This window comes from Fringilla coelebs, assembly GCF_963513975.1.
Source record: "Fringilla coelebs genome assembly, chromosome: Z".
NCBI classification, from domain to species: domain Eukaryota; kingdom Metazoa; phylum Chordata; class Aves; order Passeriformes; family Fringillidae; genus Fringilla; species Fringilla coelebs.
This window is the reverse complement of record NC_140031.1, coordinates 79301953-79328447: the sequence shown is the minus strand read 5'-3', so window position 1 is coordinate 79328447 and position 26495 is coordinate 79301953. Positions and strand designations below refer to the sequence as shown.

General features: G+C 45.7%; 1 protein-coding gene across 4 annotated transcripts in view; it reads right to left on the bottom strand.

The window, feature by feature from the left end:
- The window catches only part of ZNF462 (zinc finger protein 462), an 88858-nt gene that overhangs the window by 43373 nt on the left and 18990 nt on the right, over positions 1-26495 (bottom strand). For 3 of the 4 annotated variants that reach the window (XM_084225516.1, XM_084225518.1, XM_084225517.1), the window contains exons 2-3: positions 6156-6406; positions 6-5530 (exon numbers count right to left, since the gene is read on the bottom strand). In XM_084225516.1, the coding sequence (XP_084081642.1) occupies positions 6-5530; positions 6156-6375 (5745 nt within the window). In that variant the 5' untranslated portion in view covers positions 6376-6406. The remainder of the gene's footprint in view (positions 1-5; positions 5531-6155; positions 6407-26495) is intronic. The other variant, XM_084225519.1, reaches the window with a different exon arrangement.

Genomic DNA, 26495 nt, shown 5'->3' with positions numbered 1-26495 from the left:
CTTACCCTCTCTTGTTTGAAATCTGCAAAAGCACCATCTGCATATTTCTGCTTGCTCAAAAGCTGCTTCCTCCTCTCCTGACGTTTGGCACGCTTCTGGAATTCCTCATTGTGACCATTCAAGTGTGCAGTCAGCTCTGCCGTGCTATGCAATTTTGTATCACAGTGCTTGCACTGGTAGACAGGGCTCTGAGAGCGGGTGCCGCTTCCCAGAATGGAAAAGTCCCTCTTCAAATCCTTGCTGTGGTGGTCGGTGTAATGCATGCACAGCAGCTCTGCCGTGCTGAAGGACAGCTTGAAGCATTTAATGCACCTGAAGGGAAGCCACTCGATTTCCTGAGCCTCAGCCTCCACCTCGGGCTTTTCGAAGTCGTTCCTCTCCTCGGCTGGGGCTGGTTTTTCGTGCTCGTCAGCGTACACGGCAGTGAAGTATCCCCCCAGCTTGCTGGCGTGCTGCTTCTTGGGGAAAACACCGGGGTGACGCTTCATGTAGTGGGACACGATGCCCTTCTTGCTGAAGGACTGGAAGGAACAGAGCGAGCACTTCTTCTTCTCCACAGCCCTCCTCAGCTCCTCGCTGAGCTGAGGAGTGTCATCCTTGGGAGGAGACGGAATGATCACTTTATTGGGTTTGTCGCTTACTGTCCTGGAGGCTGCCAGGCAGTGAGTGTAGTAAGCATCAATGTCATGTCTTTTCTGGTAGTGTGCCGCGAGCCCTTTGCGGATGGGGTTGGTGTAGGAGCACAGAGCACACTTGAAGAGGTTGTTCTTGCCCTCCGGCTGCGCCCGGACGTTGTTGTGTTTGATGCGGTAGTGTCTTGCTATCCCCTTCCGGGTGGAGCAGAAATATTTACAGAGCTGACACCGGAAAACTGTGTGAGACACTAAGTGAGAACTGGAGAAATGAGGCGCCGGCATGGAGACCTCCCCGACGTCCTCAGCAGCAATTTCTGGGGAGGCCTTGATTTCGGTCACCATGTCTGGCTCCACCGAGGCAGACACCTTCGGCGGTGACTGGGCAAAAACGTCGAACTCGGGCTGATTGTGGTACTTCTCATAGTGGATTTTCAGCTTCTCAAGGGTCCCGTGGGTGTAGGGGCAGAGCTTGCAGCGGTAAGCACCATAGCCTTGCTTGAAAATCCTGCTTGTCTCTTCCACGTCGTTCTGAGCTATGTCAGTCGACTGCTCCACGTCGTGCACAAAGTCCTCAGCGGTGACTTTTACCGATGGGTGACGCTTCTGGTAGTGTGTGAGGACGCCATGGATGCGTGTGTTAATGTAGGGGCAGTGTCTGCACTTGTACACGGCCCCGGGGTTAATGTCTATGTCCTGAGCAAAGTCTGCCGCCTTCACCTTCATGCCAGGATGCTTTTTGCCATAATGTGTCAGGAGGCCGTGCAGGTTGTTGTACTCGGACTGGCACACTGTACACTGGTACGGAGTGGAGGAGATGGCAGGATTTGCAGAAGCCAGCTGGACAGTTTTTTCATGGGAAAGGCTGGGATCCTCGGCACACTCTGCATCCTGATCCATCTGTGGTGTTGCTATCTGGTCTTCAGATTCCATCCTGACCCCACCTTCATCAGGCTGTGGCATGGTTTTCTCAGCAGTATCTTTCTCCTTAATGATATCTAACAACACAGATTCATCTCCATTCATGGCCCAAGGGTGAAATGCTTGGTAGTGATTGGTAATATCCCAAATAGAAGATGCTTCGAAAATGCAGTCTCTGCATTTATAGGTCTTCATCTCCGTTGGCATCACGAGGGCAGGAGGGGAAGGATCGGGACCCGCCCAGAGTTTGGTTGCCATGTAGGTATAATCAACATAATGCTCCGGATGTCTCCTTTGGTAATGCACAAGCAAGCCACTCGGCTCTGTGTGTGAATAAATGCACCACTCACAGTGATAACCAGCTTCTATCAAGCCATCCAGAAACGCCCACCTAAGTATGGATGTCACCGTGGCCTTCAGATTCGGGTGGTCCTTCTTGATATGCTTCCTCAGTGCATAGAAGTAAGGGGAGGTGTAGCTGCACTGCCTGCACTTGAGGGCTCTCAGCTTGGACTTGTCCCGCTCGGTGCCGGAGGCGTGGGCGGGCAGGCTGCCGGCCGATTTCTTCTGCCCGCGGTCGCAGAGGCTCCTGATGGTGGCCGTGTGCTGCCTGATCACGTCCGCGTTGGCTTTGAAGTCGCGGTGCTTCTTCTGGTAGTGGATGAGCACGCCCTTCACGGTCCGGTTCCCGTAGTCGCAGTGCTGGCAGAAGAACATCTCGTTCTCCGGAGGGTTCACCGAGCCCTCGGAGCCACCACGGCCCAGCTGCTGCATGGACACCGGCGGCCTCTGGATGCCGGGGGGCAGCTCCCCTGCCCGCATCATGGCTGCGGTCGGCGGGGCCTGCCTGATGTACTTGGCCGTCACCTTGATCTCCGGGTGCCTCTTCTGGTAGTGGACGAGCACGCCCACCACGGAGCGGTTGCTGTAGGAGCAGTGCTTGCAGTAGTAGAGCTCAGTGGAGAGGTCTGGGGGTGGCGGCGGGGGTGGTGGAGGCTGAGAACCCAAGCTGGAGAGTTTCGGGGAGATGGGGGCCCCCAGCTCAAAGGACATTTGGGCGAGGGCAGAGCCCCTGTCAACGGAGACTACACGCATGGTCTTCTGGATCCTGAAATAGGAGGCCTTTTCTTCGGGGTGCTTTTTCTGGTAGTGCACCAGAACTGAATGCATGTTGGGGCTTGCAAATGAACACACGTCACAGTCATAAACAACCACAGTGTTGACTGAAGGTTCCTTCTGATTTTCACATTCAGGACTGAAACTCTTGGTGGCACTTTTGTTAAAACCAGCTGGCACACCAGTCCCGCGAGCCACGGGGGTGGAGGTTGCCATAGTTTTTGGAGCAGAATTCAGGATCTCTCTCAGCGTCTGAGACTCTGTGTTCAGCCCTTCTTGCTGCTCAACAACATAGCTTGAAAATATCATTGCATTGTTAATTTTCACTGTGGGATGCATTCTTTGGTAATGCGGCATCAGGCTTCTAACATTTGGGCTTGTGTAAGAGCAGAAGCGGCAGCGGTAAATCAGATCAGAATGATCAAAGTTCAGTACATTCATAGCTTCAGGATGATGCTCCCCATAATGCTGCTGCAGGTCTTCAAAATTTGTGTAGTCAATGTAGCACTCGAGACAACGATACACTGCACTGTGATCGTTGGGATCCAGGATGTACCTAAAGCTGAATTTGATGTAGGGATGCATTCGCTGGTAGTGGGTGCTAACACTCCTGGCAGATTTGTTGCTGAAATCACAGTGTTTACAATAGTAAAGCCTGCCAGAGTCGCTGAACTCCGAATTCTCGTTGTTCTGGTCGGTACCGTACATGTTGGACTGGCTGCCCAGAACAGAGGCATTAGGGCTCTGGTGGTCCTTCATGCTGACAGCAGAATAGTAGTCCTCCTCATCCTCGGACAAAGTGAGCTCAATTTCCGCCCCGTTGGTGGAATTGTAGTCGTGCTGCATGCTCCTGAAGCTCGCCTCCTTCTGGGAATCATTAGCCTCCCTGCCCCACATTTGCTGGGGGGCGTAAGAACTGGAAACCTCTATCATTGGCTCTGTTTGCTCTTCCTCTCTGTCTAACTCCACCTCTATCTCCACCTCATTGTCCTCCTCCTCTTCCTCATCATCCTCGACGTTAATCACAGCATCTTCCTGCTGTTTGTTTTGGCTGATCTTGCTCTGCAGGTTGCTCGCTATTTCGTCAATCCTAGTTCTCTTTTTCACGGGGGAGAGATCTAAAGGGAAGTCATTTGAGACCTTCCTAGGGGCTTTTGCAACGAAGTTATTTTTAGATGAGAGCCCAAGGATGGAGGTCTGGCTCTTCTTCACCGTGCTGGCAGAGGGGTGAGCATCTGCCTCGCTCTCCTGCGGCGCGTTCGAGGGCGGCCCGTCGTATTTTGGCAAGTTGTCACAGAAGGAATGCTTGTGCTGCTGATGAACTCGGAGGCCTTTCAGGGTGGTGGTGGAATAGTTGCACAAGGTGCACTTGTATGGATGCTGCGAATGGGGCTGGGGCGATTGCTGCTGCTGCGGCTGCGGCGGCTGCTGCTGCGGTTGCGGCGGCGGCGGCTGCGGCTGCACGGGCTCCATCATCCCGGCTGACTTCCTGCCGTTGATATTCCCGCCCTCGTAGGACACCGTGCTGTCGTTCAGGGACGAGGCGATGCTCTCGGCCTGGGAGTTCATGGCGTCCCAGTCGGATGCTGCTCCTGTGTGGCACTGCTTGTGGGCCCCCAGCTTCAGGGAACTCTTGCAGGTGAAGGGGCACTCGTCACACTTGTAGACAGCCGTCTTCCCAGACAGGTGGATGTTCTCAATGTGACGGGAAATACTTCGGCGGTGCATGGTCAGGAAAGGGCAGAAAGGACACTGGAACCTGTTCATGTACCTTCTGAAGGGAATTCCCTTTGTTTCCAATAGTTTGTTGCCATCAGATCCCATCAGCTGCTCTGCAGACATTCCTGAGGTCTGGTGATCCATGGAGTTTAAGCCATTCTCGCTGTCCATTTCATTTAGCTCTTCATCTGAGCTGGAGTCATTTAGCATACTGCTTGTTTCCAGGTCAGCAGAAGAATTCGTCATATCAGCAATTCCATAGCGGGATCTGTCAGACAAATTAACCATGCCCGAGTTGTGAGGTGACTTAGGCTTCATTTGAGGGTAAGACACAGAAGAAAACTTCGAAGATGTAGAAGAGTTGGGCCTGATGAGTGAATTGCCCATAGATCCCCTGAAGTTTGAGACATTAGCACTCGACATCTCACGTCCTGTAGTGTTCATGGACATGTAGTTCGAGTTTGGAGAGGCACTCTGGGCGCTCTTACTCTGCACCTCAGGTGTGCTGGTTCCATCCTGCTGCTGCCTCAGGCTCGACAGGATTTTCACCATGCTGCGGTGCTTCTTCATCATGTGGTCACACCAGCGCTCCCTCCGAGGTGTCTGGTAGCTGCACCACTCACAGCAAAAGTTGCCCCTAGACTTGGTCAGGGGCTTGACCATCGACTCCAAAATGCTCCGCTCCACCACCTCTGCTGGCAGCTCCTTGCAGGGTTCCTGCACTGGCACAGAAGCAGACGTTGATTCAGACACAGCAGCAGCAGCAGCAGCAGCAGGAGCTGAACTCTCTTTCAGGTTGTTTTTGTGATACATTTTCTGGTGCTTAATAATCCTCGCACGCCTGGGTGACTTGTAGGTGCAGAACTGGCAACTGAAAACTTTACCAAACCCTTCATGCATCATGATGTTGTAATTTAGGGAACTAGAAGCTGGCGGCCCCACTGAGCTCCCCCCAGCCTGTGCTCCATGAACCTTCCGTGTGTGCTCTATGAGGAGGTTTTTGGAACGGAAGTAACGCACACAGAACTTGCACTGGAAAAACTTGCTGGTTGGTTTAGGGTTTGGAGCCATATGCTGGCCATAGAAAGTCTGGCTCTGGCTATAGTAACTTCCAGTCCCCATCTGACTTGTTGCATTTTGCCCTAAAATGAGAATTAAGGTGTATATGTAAATTTGTAAATAAAATAAAATTTAAAAAGGCTTTTCCTTCACCCACCCTGCATGTTTAAGAATGTAACCACACCCTGAACTGACAACAACCATTACAGGATTCCCTCACTCACTTATGGTAATATCTACAGACCTGGCAATGGTCAGAAAAGTGACCATTATGCATAATTTATACACATAAAGGACTGTGGTGTACAGTTTTGGGTGGACAGTTTCCAAAAGGACCTTCTTGAGGGAAAAAATAAAACTAGTTTCAGTCTGAAAACTAACAGAAGTTGTAATTTTCAGGTGGTTCATGGTAGCGAAGAACAACCATGAAAAGCTGAAAATGAAAAATCTGTATGAAGAACCCCATGAAAAGAAGCTGGGAAATAAAACCATCCTCCATGCTTGCATTTGCAGGATAAAAAAACAACAAAAAAAAAAAGCCATGGTCAGAGCAGTACGGCTGATGCTAGATATCTGCTTTGCTGACACAGCCATAAAAATAATGCAGATTTTTAAGCCACAATTAAGGCAGAAACCAAAACACACTGAAATAAGACACATGCAAAATAGGGGGTAAGAGCTGAAATCAGTCTTGGAGTTGAGATTTACCTGCTATGTCATCTGCAATTGCGAATTCATCCTTTACAGAAGAAAATTCAACCTCGGTCTGGTTGCTGGCGTTGATGGAACCAGACCTTGGCTGGGTAGGACTCTCCTCAGAGACATCAGTGGGCTGCAGGAAAGCAGTGTGAACATCCTGAATGTGAGCTTTTAGGTCTTCGTAAGATGGAGCTCGAAAATCGCAGCCATCACACTGCAGGACCTCCATGGTTCAGGGTGATCTTTTACATTAGAAAAACCTGCGAGAGAAACGGGAGGAGGAGGGAAGAAGAACGATATGAGTTTGCAGCAGCGCTTTTGGAACAAATCCTGGCAACACCAAGGTAACACCAAGCTTTTGATGACTCAGTCATTTGCAGGGATTCCACAAACACAGCGGCGTGGAACTCAACCTCTCCTTACCCTATCTGCTCAGATCCACGAGAAGTCCTATCTAGGTAGCTCACAAGCTGCTGACTCAACTCTGCCAGCAGTCAACTCTCTGACAAGAGACTACTGATCCAGTGGACTTTGTCCTCTTGGCTTTTCCATTACATCGGGCTGTTTTTCAAAATTTAAGGTCTTGTTCAAAGACCACAGCCCATGTGCAGAGAAATGGCACGCCGCTCCCAGTCGTGCACTGGAATTTACAATCAGAGGACAGCAGCTTCTGCCTTCAGGAGACACACTCTAAAACCTTCCTGCACGTTGCCAATTCCTGCCTCATTCAGTGCCATGCATCAAAAGCTTTCACAGGGAGAAATCTGTCTTTCTTCACAGCACACTATCTGTCCTGATATTGAAAACCTAGAGCTAACAGCAAGGTTGGATACACTCACACAAACCCAAGGCGGAATACTCTGCTCTGCCCTACTTCCACCAAGCTTTTAAGGGCACCTCCACTCTTTGTTAAAATGTTTACAGTTCCATTTCAGTCTATTCTAGGGACAAGACCTTTGTGCCTTAGCAGTCTGGGGGATGGAGACAGCCCGGCGAAGAAAAAGACAGCAACAGGAATAACCACGCTGAAAAAGTACAATGGAAACATGAGTTACAAAGACTCAAGAGTCATTATGATTTATCCGAAAGCCCCGCATACCTTCAAGCAGAAAGCAACACAAGACGCAGTGAAGAACAGCGGTTCGGCTGTGACAATTAATCCTGCGACAGAGGGTTGCACTGCCATGAAGGACAGGAGACACAAAGCACAAGCCAAACAAAAGACTCAGACCCTCCTACCCTGTGCAGTGCTTAGGCACAAGAGCCACCTTCCTATGCTGAAACAGCAATTGCCTCTTTAAACTTCCATGCATCTGCTGGAAAAGGATGACAAAGGGAGCATTTCGGAGGTCCAAGACACCACGGCAGCCCACAGCTATTTAAATCCCACGTGTTTGTTGTGCGTGGAGTATCAAGGAAGCAAAGTGAGGAGGAGAAAGCTCCAAAACATTGAGGCGCAGAAACAAGAGAGAGTGCTGCACCAGGGTTTTAGATGAAAGAATGCTTCTCCTGATAGCCTGCTAAAATAAACTTCTAGCTAGTCAAATTCCGGACAGGCTGAGCACAGAGGCTCTCCTCACGTTTACCTACATTACTTCGCAGGCTGCACGGTGTCCTTTCTCTTCCCCCCACTCCCTCTCACCACCAATAAAGAAAATGAACGCTGCACCAGCTTCTTTTCAGCTAACAAAGTTACAATAATCGAGATACTCAAGCTTTTATGTGCAAGCACCAGACCAAATTGTGTGGAAGAGGTTGCTATCTGCTCTGGATCAAATTACAGCAGTGAGTGAAGCCCCACCCCACGTCTCCTTTAGCACAGTCCATTAGACCTGAAAACAAATTTTTCCATGGAGCAGACGACTCCTGCATTTAGAGCACTTCACAGAAAAGCAGATCATCCAGTTTTCACTACCCATCCCCCAAGCTTAGTCCTTTCATCTCAGCCAAACAAGCCACAGCTCCACTGAATGTGTTTATCACACTTTCAAGAGATATGAGCCCCTGCGTCACTGAAGCTTTAAGACTCACTAAGCTGCCCTAGTCCTCTGAGCTTTGGGAGCAGCCATTTTAGCTCAGACAACTCCTGCTCTCAGAGCCTCAGAGCTCCTTGCCTGTGCACAACATGGCCTCACTTATCTCAGCTTCAGCTCAAGCACACCAGCCTTTTTTTTTTTCTTTATTTTTAAATTTTTCCTCTTTTTTTTTCTCTTTTTTTTCCCCCCCTCTCTTTTTTAACTCCTCCTCCTCCTCAAGGTGATGCTTTAAAAAAAAAATCACCACCCCCCCCTCCAGGATCACATCTCCCTTTCTCCTGCATGGCTTCCCCTCCACAATCCTGTCTCTGCTCTCCTCCCCCTGCGCCTTTCCCTCAAAGCTGCACCTCCTCTCCTCCAGCACAAGGCTTTGCCTTTCCCCAAACCATCTCCTCACTCAGCCTTGGGTTCCCCTGTCCCATGGAGGGCAAAACGTGGCTCCACAAAACGCTGCCTTCACCGCCTCAAGAGCACTGGCCCAAAGCTGTCCTACAGGCAGAGGCGACACGCAGCTGAGCCTCCCAGGAGGAGGAGGAGGAGGAGGAGGAGGCGCGGGGGAGCGAGGGGGGACAGCAGGAGGGAAGCCTCCAGCCGGTCCTGTCCTTGGGGAGCTCTCCTGCTTGGCGCAGAAGACACACCACCCCACTCCCCTGCCAGATTCCAAAGTCTAATGACCTTTGTTAATCACCACCCAGCCCGTCTCTGCATCAGCAAGCCCTGCCAGCGGACACACCCTTCGCACAAAGGCTGTAGCTATGCCTTTTAAGAGAGGTTCTCTGAAAGCTCCATTGTGTGGAAGAGATGAAAAACAACGCGGGCACACAAAAAATCTCGCTCTTCTCCCCCCCCGCCCCCCGACCCTCAGCCCTCGCCCTCCTCAGCCCCCCAAAAACTTCAGAGCCTTTAGAAACATCACCTCAAAACGCTCTGAGCTCTCTTTTGGAAAACTTCAGGTCAGCTTACGAAATAGAAAACCAGAAGGGAGGCCAATGCTGAGGATGTGATTAAAAAAAAAAAAAAAAAACAAAAAAACCAAAACAATCCTGGCAGCTCCAGGAGGTGAAAACCACCACCATCTTCATTCATCTCCAGCACGCAGGAGAATGCATCCTTAAGGATGCTGGTTGCTGTCTACACAAGCTCAAACCAACCACGGTGTTGAGAGGTATCATTAATAGCTGCTGGTTACAAAACTGATGGAGACTCTCTGATGGGTTCCAGCTCCAATCTCAGCGGGGTCTGCACCACAAAGGCAGCACCAAGCCCAAGAAGAGGTTAGGTTAATCTTGCTGCTCTTCCCCTGAGGAACGAACATCAGGTGCAGCTGAGTGGACTTGAGTGTGATGTTTCCACCACCCATCACCTGCTGAGAGCAGGATGAAGCCTTCCATAAGGGATTCTGCTCCATATTTCCATGATCTTCTTTAAACTCCCTCCATTGCATGAGGGCTAAAACACACACACTGCCAGTTTGAGCTCATATGTCTAAAGGAACTGTAACACAACGTGCATCTCTGTTCTTCTTCTTTGTCCACATGGGACGTGACACCAGGAGAAGAAAAGAGTGAAAAGAGCAAAGAGCATTTTGGAGTGCAGATGTTGAAACACTGTCAAGACACATCCCAAGCCACGGAGGCAAAGCAAGGTTCACACGTCTCCATCACGGTCAGCTAAGCTAACTCATTCCATAACCCTTTACATTTTCAGTAAAAAAAAAATTTAGAGGGGAAATGGAGGTGGAGTGAGACAGGAGTTACCAAATCTAGTAACTCAGCAGCAGAAGTGTGGGAAGGAAAAACCTGAAGCAACCAAACAAAACCACCATTAAATGAATCCATAAATCCCAGAAGCCCTTGAACATATTCACAGGCAATCTCTTGAGACCACATTGTGTATAAATAATATGTAACTTCTAAAATACCCTTACTAATGCAATGCTAACCTCACAAAACATTATTAAAAAGCCATTGTCTGGCTCATTTGCATTTACAACGTCTTCTTAAATATGGAGGTATTCTCATTTTTCTTACTAGCAAAAAGCTTTCAAAACATTGGGCAGCAGAGATTCTCAAAGCCATCGTTTTAAAGACACAAGGTGGTCTCAAATCATCTACAGCATCCTCCTCTACACTCATAAACGCCTGAGAACATCTGAGACACAGTTGCATTAGATTTTGAGGTTTTTAAAAATCCAAAACAAGAGATAATTGTGCTTGTTGAACAACAGTAATTACAGAATTTGGCAGCAGCCAAAGTAGTACAAATCATTATGTTTAAGTTTGGTTTTAAAGCTTCAAAATACAAAATTAATTGCGAAGCCCAAGGCACTGACCTCAAAATTGAGCTTCTGTGGTTTGACTACCCATCCGTTATATTTTGAGATGGAGTCAGCAGAGCTTCTACAAGTTAAGAATATGCACATGCACAACCACAACTAAAAAGGTCAGTCAGACCACACAACACTCCGCATTAGTAACACTGCCTGTGAAAAACAAAGGCATCTCCAGCTCTCCTTCCTCTGGTCCTCATCTCTACAGCTGCAGGTTGCCCTCAGAGCCCTCATTTTTCACTCAGCAAAAAGGTGGAGCTGAAGAGCCTGAAGAGAAAATCTCTTTCCCCCGAGCTTGGGGCAGGGAAGTGGCTGAGTCACCCTCCCTGGAGGTGTTTTAAAGGTGTGTGGATGTGTACCCTGGGGGCACGGTTTAGTGGGTGAACATGAGCAGTGCTGGGCTCCACGGTCCTCGAGGTTTTTCCAGCCTTCCCCACCCTTCCAGAAATTAACCACCAAACACCACGGAAACAAAATTTGCCAGCATGTAATTACAGATAAGACAAAGTTTTCAAAATTCACATGAGTAACACCTCAGGCATTTTTCCCTGCTGGAGAAGCCTGGGTTTTACACCAGTGCCTACAGCTGTGCTGAGCACCTTCCAGCCCTGCTGCCTGGGCTCCTGGCCAGGTTCAACCCATGAACAGTAGAGCTGCAGCTCTCATCTTTGGATTTGGGGTTTTGGGCTTTTTTTTTGCCCCTGATATTTTCTTCTTAAACACTTTTTATAATGTAAGGTCACAACAGCGAAAATGAGGACTAAACAAAGAAAATCATAGGAGAAATGCAAAAACGGACACATTTGAGAAGCTGGAAGCCTGAAGGCTATTCCAGCTGGAGGAAGCCAACCTCTCCTTTCATTTATGAAAAGAAACCCCATAATTAATTAAGAATTCAGAGAATAAATTCAACTATCAACTGCAGTCAGGTCAGCCTATTCAACTCATGGGTCTTTTTCAATGACTGAATTCCAGTCAAGCTGTTGGAATTCTTGGTCCTCTGAGGACTGTCTTTGGAGTTACTTCTCTGAGCTGGTAACAACATAAACTAAACTGAAATACCATTTCTTTTTTCACTTTTGTTTTTTTTACTTTTTTATTCGATACAACGAGGTTTTGATAGAACTCCATGGGTTGGGTTGCAACTGTGTAATAGGCATACTTTGTGGTTCATATTTTCTTGTGAAGGAATTAATGATAAAGCTGTATCACTGGTTACAGCTTTAATTATCAATATCTCCAGCTTTAATTATCAATATCTCCATGCATCCAGTTTTGGGTTGTTTGTTCCATTCTGAAACTCAACAGTTAAGGACACAAGAGAGCTGATGCCTGTGATTCCATTCTTCCTGTAAATATTTCCCTTGATTTACATGGAAATGTAGATCCAAATGTAAGGTATTTTCAGGAAGAACTTTACTATTGGAGATTCATTACAAATCAATAATAAAAACAATCTAAACTGAGAAGACACAAACTCGTTTTCTTCCCAAAATGTCCTTATCCAGCTACCTGAAAGACTGTTTGAACCTGAAGTGGGTTTCAGATCTGATTTCACAAAAGGAGGTCGTCTACACATGCTTTGTACATTATCTTCCAAACTTCTCAGACATCTCCCTGTCTTGGAAAATAGGATGGCTAACTCCCATGCAGTTGATATTTATTTATGTTCCTGAATCCAGATACCAACAGCACACTAAATCTATCACAGCTTGCAAAATCTTCTACATTAAAAAAAAAAATATAAATCACATTATTCCTAAAGCTCATGGAAGAGATGATTCTCTCTGCTGCCAGAAGCATGGTTGGGTTTTCTTTTTCTTTTTTTTTTTTTTCTTCAGCTCAAGAAAACAAGGATTCACAGAATCTCTCACATAAATGAGATTTAATGGGTCCAAATGATTGATACACTGGTATCAACTCAGCAGGTTCCCCGTGACTATGACTTCTCAAAAATGGGGATGGAAACAAATAGACAGAAAATCCAAAACCCCAGAAAAACGCAGTAATTGAATATTAATACCTATTAGCCATCTCGCTGTAAGACCATAGCAGAATAAAGGCACACCATGGATTTTAGAAGAAGGTGTGAAAGAAGAATCACAGATAGTGGCATCTATCTATCTGCTTCTGATAGGGCTTTACTGATTGAAGCTACCTAAGTGCTGATGACTCCTTTTCTCACAAATAATGTTGCTTCTTTTTCTTTCTGTCCTGGGGTCTACATATACACTTGATCTGTTGAAAAAAAGTACATTAAGAGGCCATCCAAATGCCTGAAGGTTACTTTCAAACTTCAAACTTGGGAAATAAAAGCAGATTGCAAATAAAATGCCACAGTCTTATTAAATGACAAACTTAGGCTGTCATACAAATTACAATTCTGGGCTTTTTTTGTCCCTTTCCTTTGGGTTAGCTGTGAGGCAGTACATGATACAGAGCACAGGCAACAGAGTCTGAGGATAAAGAACTTCCCTGATGAGAAAGGCTCTCAAACATTAAATGCTCTTGCTCCAAGCAAGGCTAGGATGGGTTCTTCTGATCTTCTGAATTACTTTCATGGCAAGTTATTAATCCCTACAGAATTCAGAAAGACACTAAATATATATATATATATGAGAATCTGAACAACTGGATGGTCAGAGTAGGACCTTCTCCCTTATCAAGTACGACACTTAATTTGCTGCACAAAACTAGTTCAAGAGGGAGGTGTGAAACGGGATGGGGCAAAAATTGAGGGCAGAGGTGTGCTTCTGCCACTTGGCTCCCGTGCTCACAGGACATGAGCCAAGCCCTCCAGCTCCCCAGCACAACCCACAGCCCCTCGGTGCTCTTCTCCACAGACACAAGGGGCAAGTGGGCTGGCCCAGGCGGGGACAGCAGGCACCAGAGCCAAGCAGCTTGGCTTTTGTACCCTGCTCATTAGTGCTCCCCATATGGCACAATGGAACCGAAGGCGCCGGGGTCTGGGGTGTCTAATTTCCAGCCAAGAGCGCATTGTTAATTACCTCGAGTCATTAAAGAGGTGCAAACCCCGGTGTGTGCCGGGCGGAGAGGGAGAGGAAGGTGTCAGTAGGTGGTGCTGAAGAACGCGGCAGCACCGGTGCCCGGCTACTCCAGAAACAACCTAATTCCTTCTCATGCATTTGCAAATACCTTCCAGGAGCTTTCGCACAAAGGATGCATTACCAGCCTCACCCTGGAGGGAGGAGGGGAGGAGCAGGCTCCTCATCTTGGCACAACCCCAGCCAAGACCTCGTCCTTGCCAGGAAAAGTCGGAGCTGTTTAAAAGGGGGTCCTGCCAGTGGCCAACCTGACATGACAAACTCCACCGCATGCACCCCGCTGGACCGTGGGCTGAAAGAACAGCCACAAAGTCTGAGGAGAGAGGAGATTATCTCCTGATAGCCATCTGCCCTTAAAACACCCTCCAGTGCCTTCAGAGGTAATCTTGCCATTCACCCTGAACTCCCTGCTCCGTTCCATGGTCACTGGCAGTGCTGCGAGCTTTAAAGAGGACCAAATCTCAGTTTGCAAGAAGCACAGTATTTTTACAGAGGCTAAATACAGCTTTATGAACTGGTGACAGGGCTAAACCATGGGAACACAGAAACTGCTGGATTATTTTAGGGGCCACAGAATTTTAATCTTAAGAGATCTGAGATTAGACCAGCCAACACAGCTGGTTTAAAACACATGCAGGCGCTCTGAGCGTAGTCACAGAGGTGAAAACCAAGTCACTAGCACTCAGAAACCACAAATGCCAAGGGGAAAGCTCTGCCTTGGGCCTCCAGCTAAAAAAAAATGTGATGCCAAATAAAGCCAGAATATCACTAGCTTGAAAGATGTCTGTCAAAAGTTGCTTTTCTGGACTCATGTTCCTCCTTTAGGTGCAGAAACTGAGCTGGACCTGATGTGGCCGTGGTGACAAAGATTGAACTTTGCTGGTGAGAGGAGTAGTCTTCCAGCCAGAGATCACTTCCCTAACTTGGCACCACGTTACCCTGTTTGGTCACTCAAGACTGGCTAAGAGAAGTTCAGGGGGCAGCTGGGAACCAAAGGAACACTGCCTGGATCAGATCCAAGTGAGCCATAGCCCTCTGCCTGCCCGTCACACCCACAAGAGCTCAGCTTCCTGAGAGCTCTGGGAGTAAGAAGCCCTCTCCCTCAGTCCATCCAGAGATCTTACATGCTCCAGAAGTACTTTAAGAGTACAAGAGAGCTTGTGAAGAGGATGGAAAAGGGCTTTCAGAGGAATGGTTTTAACCCCATGAAACCAAAGCAGCAGAAATTATGTTCTGTACCAGCCAGCAAAGCTGGGTGCAGCAAGCCCAAACCCACCTCATGCACCACTCCAGTTGTAAAGCAAGATCCACTGCTGAAACCTTGCTGGAGGGTAAGAAAATATACTGATTAATGGAATCTGAAGATTGTCCAGCTCTCCCAGCCCACCCCTCAGAAGCACATGTTTGTCTGAGGAGCTCCACTGACACCCTGGCTATTTTAACACTGCCTTTGTCTCCAGCTATCCCTCCCCTTCCCCCAAGCTTTCTGCTATATTTGACATTTGCAGGGCAGCGAGCAGAAGCTTCTCTGTCCGCCAGTTCATTTCCTCAGGTAATACAAATCCATCACTGACCCATTTATAATACCAGACAGAATACACAGTTTTATTTGCCCACTGACTCACACGCAGCATGGCAGCCAGCATCTCTGCCCCAGGTAAAAGAACATACACTTTTCCAGCACTTGACAGACCTCAGACCAGCAATTACCATTGGGGTGACACCTTTTCTCCCTGACAACCCCTCCCAAGAGTTCTTTTCCACCTGGGCAAGTGAAGGTCCCCTGTCTGCTCTGTGGTGGTGGCAGCAAGATGCTGGTCCTGCCAGCTGAGAAGGGATGCTGCACAAAAAGAGGAGCAAGTTGCTGATAACACATTGCTCAAAATAACAACTAATTTGTCCCAAACAGCTTCAGGTTGAGATGTAAGCCTTTGGATTGCATGTTGAGGGGCACTGTGAGTGCAGTATCCTGGGTCCAGATGAGAACCTTGCTCCTTTTACTCCCCATTTTCACTCCCTTACTCCTTCCAGGAATCAGATTTTTGCAGTTGATGTAATAATACAAAGCTCAAGTCTTAAAATAGCACTCTGGCTCATAATCATAATCATTAATGTGATACATAGATGGCAGACAGGCTCTAGAAGAAACCAAGTGGAACATCCACAGTGCACTTCAGGGTTGGAGGAAAGGGAATTCCGAGTGATCCTGCAATTATGGATCACAACATTTGTGAATCGACCAGGGTTAATGAAAGTTCTCCAGCCAGAAAGTGGTTTAATCAAAGAGGAATTAGAAATTATTACATTAAAACGAGGAAAAAGCTGTTAGTCCCTGTCTGTAAAAAAAAATACACTTCATTATGCAGGTAATAATTAAGAAAAATCTCCCACACAAAAAGAAAAAAGAAAAAAAAAACAAACCACAACCAACCTCTTGTTAACCTTATCTCATGTCTTTCCAGTAATAAACATCTTGTGTCCCTGACTACTATGAATGCATTCAAATTAAGGAGAAATCTAGTACTATGGCTCAGTTGTATCAAAAATGGTAAGAAACTGAAGCTCCTAATGGAGCTCCTCTGTCCTAGTTTAATTCTTTTTGCTTTAAATAAGCTGTTTGAGGGTCAGCCACTGACATCCAATTTCTTTTTATTTCTCCTAAGAAATACTCAAACAGGAAATGGATCATAAAGAATAAAAAAATCCTGATTTTCTTTATAATAAGGGCTTAGATTATAAGCAACTGCATCCTTCAAAAGCTACAATCCTTGCAAATATGTGGACATTACAGAAAGAGTTTTTTTCTCTTCTGCAAGTCCATTACACAACACCTTATATTTTTTTTTCAGCTGTTGCAAATGCTCTGCACTTAATGATTTGAAACTCAGCAATCTTCGAGCATTTAAATTTATCTAGGAAGGTAATGAAACCTAATTTTAGAACAAAATAATCAGTCTCCATTGTCATAAGATGACTCTCATTTCTGAAGAACCATTCTCACGTGGCCTTAAAGATAGAGGATGACACCTGATGAAAGAAAAAGTGAAGCAAAAACTTCACTCCAGAATAGGTAAACAATTGCCAAACTTCATATTTAACCCCCAGTGTCTCTTGTCACAAGGAAAGCTCTGTTCAAGACTAGGTTGTCAAAATAAAAAGTATCTCTTGAGGTAAAAAACAAAAACAAAAACAAAAACAAAAACAAAAACAAAAAAAACAAAACAAAACAAAAAAAAACAGAACAAAACTAAATCACCCAACGACTGAGTAGCCTGGAATCTGCACCCAAATCTCTATTTTTGTATCAGAGAAATAGAGAATGGAGGAGATTTTCAGTTTTACTGGCCTAAAAGAGAAGAATTCTTGGGGAAATTCAAGGTGGAGAAACTTCTAAGAAAGCACTTACAGGTGTCCCTATTAAAAATTTGAACCATCTGCAATTAGGAGAAAACAAAATGCACTTAAAACCCCACCAAGATTCTCAGACCAATTCAAGGGAAGGCAGCCCAGTGGCAACTCAGGCTTTGTCAGGATTTTGGTTTTGTGTATAATAAGAAGCAATAAAGACAAGCCTCAGGAGAACTGTTAAATAAATGGCCAATAAATGGTCTTCTAATAAGACCTGGCCTCAGAAAAACCCTTATTTTGTTGCATTACTGAAAATTGGTGAGACAGTGGCTCTTCAGGACAGGTGTTCTGCTTTTGGCTACGTGTTTTGGGACCCAAAAAGGCTGTTTGGAACTGCAGTGCCTCTGTCTAAATAACTCCATGGCTAGGCAAACCTTGACATTTACTCTGCATGCAAAAGTGGACAGGAGTGGGTAAGATATTTTTAAAGCTAAGAAAGATGGAAAAAAAAAAAAAGTTTCAAAATATGCAAAAGAAACCCAGAAGACTGAAGCCCTACGGTGGTTTAAAATCCATCTGTAAACCAAACAGAACCTTCAGCCTGATGAGATACAAACAGAATTATGGAATTTAGCTTGCCTTTTAATCTGGGGAAGTTCAGAAGTAATGTTCTGAAAGCAAAGGAAGGGTTTTGTGGCCCTCAGTGATTTCAACAAAGTAAATTCACCTATGATAATGACAAAGGCACATGTGCTGCATTCCACAGCTCCAAAGCAAATGGGTACATAATTCCTATTATCTTTACTGATTATTGTAGAACCATTAAAAAAAAAAAAAAAAAGTAACCAAGTTTGACTTAAAGGGAAGGCACTTAAAACCTTCCCAACTTGCTGCTTTTCCAAGACATACATCTAAGTACTTTCAGTAGATCAAGTGTCACTGAATCCTCCAGCTCAAGCAAATTTTAAAATCAAGCAGGATTAAGTTCAAAGCAGAACCGCATAAAGAATTCTGTCTTGTTCCTACTAAAGGAAGAAAGACGGAAACAAGCAAAAAGAAACAAAGGAAACAAGAAAAAAAAAAAACCCAAACAAGCAGAAAACCAGAAAGCAAAACCTAAAGTTTGAAGACCTATGCTAGACTGAACAGTTTAAAAATAAAAAAAAAAATTATGGTGGTTGAAAGGGACAGGGTGCATCTTTTCATTTACAAATGGAGAGAAGGACAGTCACATATATAAACAACATATTCTCCTTGCATTAAGAGTCCTGCTATGTGAACAGCTCTTCAGACACAGCATTCAGCAACACCACTTGTCAGTCAGGTGGATCTCCTCCCTGTTCCTTTCCTCCCAAAAGAGGCACCCATGACACCAGAATTCATACAAAGAGTGTTCTGAGACATTTGATTTGTTTTTAGCCAACCTCCTTGAACGGTATGGAAGAAAAAAAAAAAGAACATAATGTGGTTTGCAGTCCACTCTAGACTTTTTTTCCCTTTTAAAAGTCATTTGAATAAGAGGCATTTGCACTTTTTTTTTTTATTATTCATTTCTAGCAACAAGCATTCATTCAGGCGTGGGTTCTTGTTTGCAGGAATGCAGGCAGAGTCAAAGTTCCACATTAATTTATGACCTCATTGACAAAGTGTCTATGGGAGAAGTGTACAATCAGTTCTGCGCAAATTTCATTTTCCCTTCTGCTGTTTATGGAACACTGGAGCATGACAAAAGGCAGGATCATATGTTTCAGGTTTCCATTCATTTATCACAGACAACTCATTAAGGCCTGCAGAAGTGACTTGCTCTCAGAGACAGCAAAGGCTGAAGTATCTCCCTGGTTTTCAAATGGCTGCAAATTCAGAATGAAATCTGCGATTTCAACTTGCAGATAAGAAACAGAAGGGCAGACGTGTGCAGGTATTTCAGACAGTCTACTCCATCCAGTAATAACCTATTCATTTGACTCACTAAGTTCAGGCCACACTTGCTGGTGGGCTCTGTCTGTGTGAAAAGCACCACAAAAAAAGCCCTCCTCCTTTACCTGGTGGTGGAGAGCCACAAAGAAGAGAAGCAGCCTGGCTCCAGGTCACACAGCTGGTCTGGGGCACAGCCAGCAGTACCAAGTGGCTTTCCAGACCCCAGCCCTTCCCTGTGGTCCTACCTTCCTGTGCCACCGCCCCTGGAATCCCAGTGCCAGCTTTCCACAAGAAGAAGAAGAAATTAAAAAGCTCTCTAGCGTGGCAGAAGTTGCAATTCCAGAAGGAAGGGTAAATCAAAACACCACACACAAGGATACAACTGATGCTCTTTATTTGTCTTGGTATTTATTTTCTAGCTGGAGTTGCCATTTCCACCCTTCTGCACAGAATCCAGGCCTTTTGCTGAAGAATTTAGGTCAGCTCAGCAAAATGTCAGCAGAGCTGCAGAGAAGAATACCAGTGGAGATGGGGTTTGGGGTTGGTGAACATGGTCTAACCCTCATATCACTTGACCTTGCAGTGGAGGATGCACATGGTGAAAAAACACCTGGTGTTTTAGGGAAGCTTTTTATGAGAGTGAGGGAGAATATTTGTTTTGCAGTGGCTGGCAGCTAGAAAAACTGAAATTCTTGGATGATCTGAGAGGCTTTTCTCTGAAGAGGACTTTGCCCAGACTGCTTAGTCTTTCTTCCCAAACTCTTCTAAATAATCAGAAACATAATAATAATAATAATTCTGTTCTGTCAAAGAATCTGCACAAAACCCCATCAATACTCACTAGCAGTCATCAAAGACAGTCTCCTCCATAGCAGCTTCATAAAGATACTTGCAAGAAGAACTCTCTGGGTCTTCCTTAGTGTCTTTTTTTTAAGCAGGAGATATTCAAGACCATAGAAGAGGAAGTTTGATTTAATCAGACCTCTCTTTCACACATGCTAGCTGGAGCCACAAAGCATGTGCACACTTCCACTCCACCCTGGCTGACAAAATTTATGACAGCAGCAAACCAAGCAATTAGTTTTCACATGCTGACAGTTGCACCAATCCTTCTTTGTTTGTATATCACCACAAGCAAGACAAAGGTATTTTATAGATTTTTTTTTTTTTAATGCTAAGATTGTATGAGAATCACGTCCTACAGAACCTTTAGGCTACACATCACCTTCAGCCTATGTTCACCCAGTATGTGAAGCTGGTATGGTTTTTTCTGAAAATAAGGTTTTTCAATAAAATAAGTGTTCTCTACTGAGAGTCTGGATGTCTAAGAAAACACATCTTTCCAAAAGGCTCTGTGCTCAGAGCCATGCACAGCCTACCAAGGACTCCTGATCCCATTTCATGTGAACCCAAACTCTGCAAAAGGAGCTTACAGACACAGAGCAGCCTCTGTAGTAATCCAAGATACTGCTGGCATTCCTGCTGAAAGGAAGCACACTGAGCATGCTTCATCCTATGTCTGCAGAGCAGAACCAGCCTGATCTCTGCTGAAAGCCAAGTGTGTCATGGGCAGCTGTGACTGCTACTTTGCCTGGGCAGAGATGAGGAAAAACACCTCTCCTTTGGGTGTTTTGGGTTTTTGTTTTTTTTTTTTTTTCCAGCCTGTAGCTGTCAACTGAGATACACAAACATTCTTGGTGCAGCTGGAAGGCACCTGGCTGAAAACTCAGCTTGCATTTCTTAGGAGGTGCATCTGGGCACACCATGCAGTCAAAAGCATGGGCTCCAAAATTTCAGCACACCTGGGGTGGCACACAGGCCACAGGTAAGGCTGCACACAGTTTCTGTCAGGGTCACCTGAGAGAAGAACAATCCCAGCTGCTCCACACCCAGAGCCTGGAGGAACCCTGGCTTCCCACCCTGGCCAGCCCAGCCCACAATCAGGAGCTGGTGTGAGATCACATCAGCACTTTGAAGCAGGCAAAAAAAAGGGTTAAATGTTTTGCCTTCTTCATCCCTCTCCACATTCATAATTAATGAAGAATTGTATCTTCCTAGGTTCCTAGACTTGTTTGTCTGAGTAGAGTCACCTTTTCTTTCAAAGAACCATTCCTTTCTTACATAACTTGCCTCACTTTCCAAGCTGTATTCCCAGCACTGAGCCATACCTTTCTGCTTTCCTGCCACAAATTGTTCTTCCTGGTCTCTCCACTATCTCCTCTCTATGCCTCTCTTCCTCTGGGTCTTCTAGAAAGATGATCTGACCATCTGCTATTTCTGCAGCCCAGCAGATAAACACGTGAGCAGCGCAGCTCTGAAGCCAAAATAGTTGGTCCTTCCTTTCTCCTGAAGGTGTTTGCCACCCCAGCCACTCAGCACTGGGTATGACATAAAAGCCACTGCTTTTCTCTCCTGAGGAAGGAGCACCTTCTCAAAAAGGAGCTGCTCAGCTCAGACCCCCAGAGAAAATGTGGGAGAGAGAAGGCAGGGCAGGGAAGGACCTGCAGCAAACATCACCAGGAACGACTGGCACTTGCTTCTCCCTCAACCTGCTGCTGCTGGGGGGCCTCCCCTGCACACCAGAAACTGGCATCTGAGGCTACAAAAAGCCTTGTATTTCTTCCTCTTTCTTTCTGAGGAACAAGGCTCCCTTTTTGGTTCTCATTGTCTGCTGCTCTGGGCTCTGTAACTGATACAAGCGTGGCCAGCCCAGCTCCTGCGTGTGTGTTTGCTATGTCTGGATCATCAGGAAGGCAGCCTGGTATTTTATTTTTAAACTTTGGCTCCTGTTGCACAGCCCCACATATAATGGCTCCACTCCTGAAGGTTGGATAGTCTTCTGCTATCAGTTTTCAAAGAAAAACAAAGCCACCCAAGCCAATGCCACCAAGAGAACAGGAGCAAAGTTCTCACCTTAGGATTTTTACTCTCACAAAAAAAACCCCAAAAAACCAAAAAAAACCCCAGGAGATCACAAAAAACATTAAGCCATCAGTGTCATCCCAGCTTCATGCTGCTGCATTGTTGCAAGCTGTACAAAATTGTGCAAGCCCCAGCAACTGCTGTGGTTTTAGAGACTTCTCTAGGTTTTTATTTCTAGAAATTTGCTGGAGCTCTGCCAGTTTTCCCCAGCTGAGGACCAGACCTTTGTGTGGATCAGTGCTCACTACAGCCTTTCATCATGAAGTGGAGGGTTGGAACAGGAGTGAGCTTCTCCTCACCTGGAAGCAGAACCTGCAAGGGATCTCCCAGGTCTCAGGAGCTGAAGGAGGCAGAACCCAGACATGCTAATCAGGGACTGGGTGCTGCTGTTCACCCTTTCTGGAGAGCCTTCAGACGTGTTGCAAAGCTGACAAAATAACTGATATCATGTGCCTCTAAGCTACCTGCACTACAGGATCATTTCAGCAGTGAGGGTTCACTGTCAGAAAAGAAAAAAAAATAATTGTTTCCTTTTCAGCTGAGCCTGTATCTGTAGGCTTGATTACTAGAAGAAAGGAAATGGTCAAGCTGAAGAAAAAAGGACTTGCACCCATGCTTGGGACAAAAGATTTGACACAGAACACGGGAGAGAAATGGAGAAAAAGCGGTTTGTCAAGAGGAAGTAATCTTTTTATATCTTATCTTATCTTATCTTTACTTGCATTTCATGATGGGACATCACTAATCAGGAGTGTTATTTACAGGCTAAAATAGTCACTCATTCCAAAAGCAAGGGGAACAGCTTCAACATCTTTCTCCTTCCTCATTCCTGATCTCCTTTCTTCTCCCATTGGCTTCTAGCTCCTTCAGTCAGACTGCTGCCACACAGAGTTCTGAATCATGAAAGAACCCTTCCAAAACTGAGACCATAAATTAAGAATTGAAAACAGCCTGTCAATTAGGGAATCAAAATTCTCCTTCATCCTGCTGTAGTAATTGGTTTAGAAAGAAAAAAGAAAAAAGCATTTACAGTGAGGCCTCTACTGCTGACCTTCAAAACCAAGCTAATGAACTATTTTTCCCCTGAAACTGACTTGTTTTTGCATCAGTTATCAAAAAAGAGGACCTAATGATAGTGCTTAGTGTTGAAGTCTTTTATAAGCACAGAAGCCAAAATGACCTAATCTCTGGGTTTCCTAGATTTATCACCCTTGACAGACCAAAGCCTAAGATTTTGAGAGATGACTAACAAAAAAATGAAACCAAATTACTCCTGAAATTGCTGAGACCCTCAAACCCACTGAAAAGCGTTTGCAATAGCAATTCTACTGCTAATAGTAATTTCAGATGGCTTGGTTGGGCTGTCCATAGTGGAATGTTAGGTTACCCTAGGAAACTGACATGTTGACAAATTATGATTGGGTTTTTGTGCAACAGCCTCCTCTATGGTAACTACAGGACAAAAGCCTCTGGTTCCCATCTGTAAAACCAGGAATAAAGTTCGGGGTGACTAAAGTGCTGCTAAATTCCAGAGGAAACCAGAGATGTTCCTTCTGGGGGATTTATTTATCCTTTAGAAGTTGCTGTGTGAAAATCTACAGTAGCTCTGTCAGGACTAAAAAAAAAAAAAAAAAAAAAAATTGTATTTCCTTTTTTTTGTCTGTGGTAGAGACAACAGAAAAATGCATCAGGCTGTGTAGGGGAAAGCAGCTTCCACCAACCTTCTGCACAGATTCCACTTGGAGAACAAAATGCATATCACATAGTTTCAAGCCTAAAAGGGAGATATGGAGCAATGCCCAGCACAGATAACCAAGCCTTAACTGATAACTACAAACCCACAGCCAGCCTTATCGTTTCACCTAATTCGGTTTATTTGCTTCCCATTCCTTTGCCAGGTGAGGAAGAACCTTCTTGCACATCCTGGTAGAAGACAAGCACCTCCCTGGGCTCCCTGCAGCTCCACAGGGCAGCATGCTCATCAGATGGGATTTAATCCCTAAATTGAGATAGCAGCACTGGGAGTCCTCCTGCTGAAGGATCAGCTTTTGCAGCTACACAATTTGTCCACGACCAACTCAGTCAAGCCTGTCTCCCACCACAGCATCTGAGGAGAAGCCACATGGACCCCTTACAACTTTTGACAGTCCATCAGAAATTCCAATAGCTCTCAACTTTTTTCCTTCAGTTCAGTGTAGAAATTAGGAATTGTTTACATCATGATCATCTTTCTAGTCTCAGGTTCCAGCCACTGCAGCTTTTTACAGCTCTATACAGACTCCAGATTCCTGTAGTACTGTACACAGAAGGCAAATTGGCTGCTTTTAGTCCTCCAAATGTCACTCCTGAAAACCTCTGAAAGGGAGGAAGGGACTACCTGAGAGTTCTCATGGTGAAGCACAATTTTCCAGGCTCCAAACCTTTGCCATCACAAGAGTTTCCAGCCTAGTCCACTTGGCTATTCTAACTATTTTAAATATTTACTACTTTGCAGGATCACTTTTTTTTTTTTTTTTTTTTTTTAATTTTTTTTTTTTAATTTAAAGGAAGACAGGAGTCTTCCTTCAAGTCCACACAGGCTGCAAAGCCAACACAGTGGCTTGCATGAGTCACAGACCATTTTCTGTTCCACATTTTCTGTCTTTTACAGATAGAAACTGAGTGATGAGCTTTTAGGTCTGACACATACAAAAATATAAATTACTGGCATAGAAAACAGACCAAAAAAAAAAAAAAAAGGAAAAGTCTCTTTAAATCCTGTCAGATACCCTTCTTGTCTGACCTGTGAGATGCTTTTGTTTTGAATGGAATGGGTCCAAGATACAAAGGAAAACCCTTGCTTATCTCTTTGGGATCAGGGCTCTCAAAGGCACAACACTGGTGTTATTTGTTTGATACATCAAAGCAAGGTCATTGCTTACTTCAGTCTTGGAAAGATCCATAAGTCTTCTGATACACCAGGAAAGCAAATGGCCAAGGAGATCTGTGACTCTCCTGCACTTTCTGCATGGTCCCTTTCTCCTAGAGCTGCCAAAAACAGGTGTCTCCATCTGGATGATGCCTGAGGCACTGACCCATTCTCAATTCTCAAAAAGACCAAAAACCCACCAAAACCAAACCACAAAACATGTCAGATGCAGATCTAAGGATGGCACAAATACGTGTTTTGATCTTTTGTCTCCTTCAGCTCAGCTCCACTGGGAACATCCAATGGCAGCCCAAAAGTCTGTTGTAGTCTTTTAAGTGAATTTGATAAATTCAAAAATTCAAGTTTTGTCCACTTTGCTTGACCTAACATGCCTGAGAGCCCAAGCACATTGCTGTCATTCAAAGTTTCGTGCAAGCCAGTCCCATGCTTCCTCTTTGATTTAGGCCACAATATAGCCTTTTTTTTCTTTTTTTTGGCAAAAAAAATGATCAGCTTTATGACTGGCACACTGCTCTGAATTTTCAGAAAGCAGAGATTGGTCCAGCTGTCTTATATCTCTAGAAGCCATATTACTAAGAAAATAATAAAAATATCCCACAAAGATAAGATCTGCCTAATATAAATTTGGGAATGTAACAGCTTCAAAGGATACTTTTCTCAAGATCTCTGAACCTAGCCAAGATCCTCTGCTGTCCCTCCTATTTCCTGAAGAGGAGAGTAAGCAGAAGACTGCAAGAAATCATTTTGCACCCTTCACTGATACACAGTTGACCTTTTAATCTCTGCTTAGTGCCAGGCTGATACTGTTCTTTCACTTTTAGACCCAAAACTTTATAACCTGAGAGAACACTCCTTTTTTCTTTTTTTTTTTTCTTTTTGAGAGAGAGATTTATGTGCAACCATGAGATTTTTCTCCTTGTCCTCGCACTCAGGCATGGATTGAAAGCTCAATGAACTCCTTCCACTAGACATTTTTGGAATATAAACATTTTTGATCACTCTGTCCACATGACACTGACTTAGTTTAGACACAGTTTGCAACCATGGTTGAATAAAGGAGCAACACTAGTGGTTTTATTTCCTGTCCCTAGTATTATTCCCCGTAGGTCAAAGAAGCTGGAAACATATCCTGGTGGTTTTTGGGCCAAATCCAGCATGGCACATCCTCTGGGATGGCTTTTTAGCCTCTGCTGAGAGTAAACAGAGGGAACAGTGAGGTGGGCTGAGAACTGGCTGAAGGGCAGGTCTCGGAGGATGTGACCAGGGGCACTGACTCCTCTAATTAGTGGTGTCCCCAAGGTTTGGTGCTGGGACTGCTCTGCTGCCCTTCTCAAGGGTATGGGTACAGCAGAACCTTTTGAAATGCAAAAATGCAGGGTCCTGCACCTGGGCAGGAGTAACCCCAAGCACCAGCACAGGCCAGGGTGATCTGCTGGCAAACAGCTCTGCAGAGAAGGACCCGCAGGTCCCGGGGGACAAAGAGCTGTCCCTGAGCCAGCAGAGTGTCCTGGGGACAAGGAGGACAAGGGGATCCTGGGGGGCACTTGGGAGGGCACTGCCAGCAGGTCAGGGGGGGATCTTGCCCCTCTGCCCAGCCCTGGAGGCACCTCTGGAGTGCCGTGCCCAGCTCTGGGCTCTGGGGCAGGAGGGACACAGAGCTCCTGGAGAGGGGCCAGCAAAGCCTGTGGGGGTGAGGAGGGGCCTGGGGCATCTCCCTCACCGGGAAAGGCAAGAGGAGGTTGGACCAAAAGACCTCCAGTGGTCACTTCCCAACCTGCCCCTTGCTGTGAGTCTGTGTGGTTC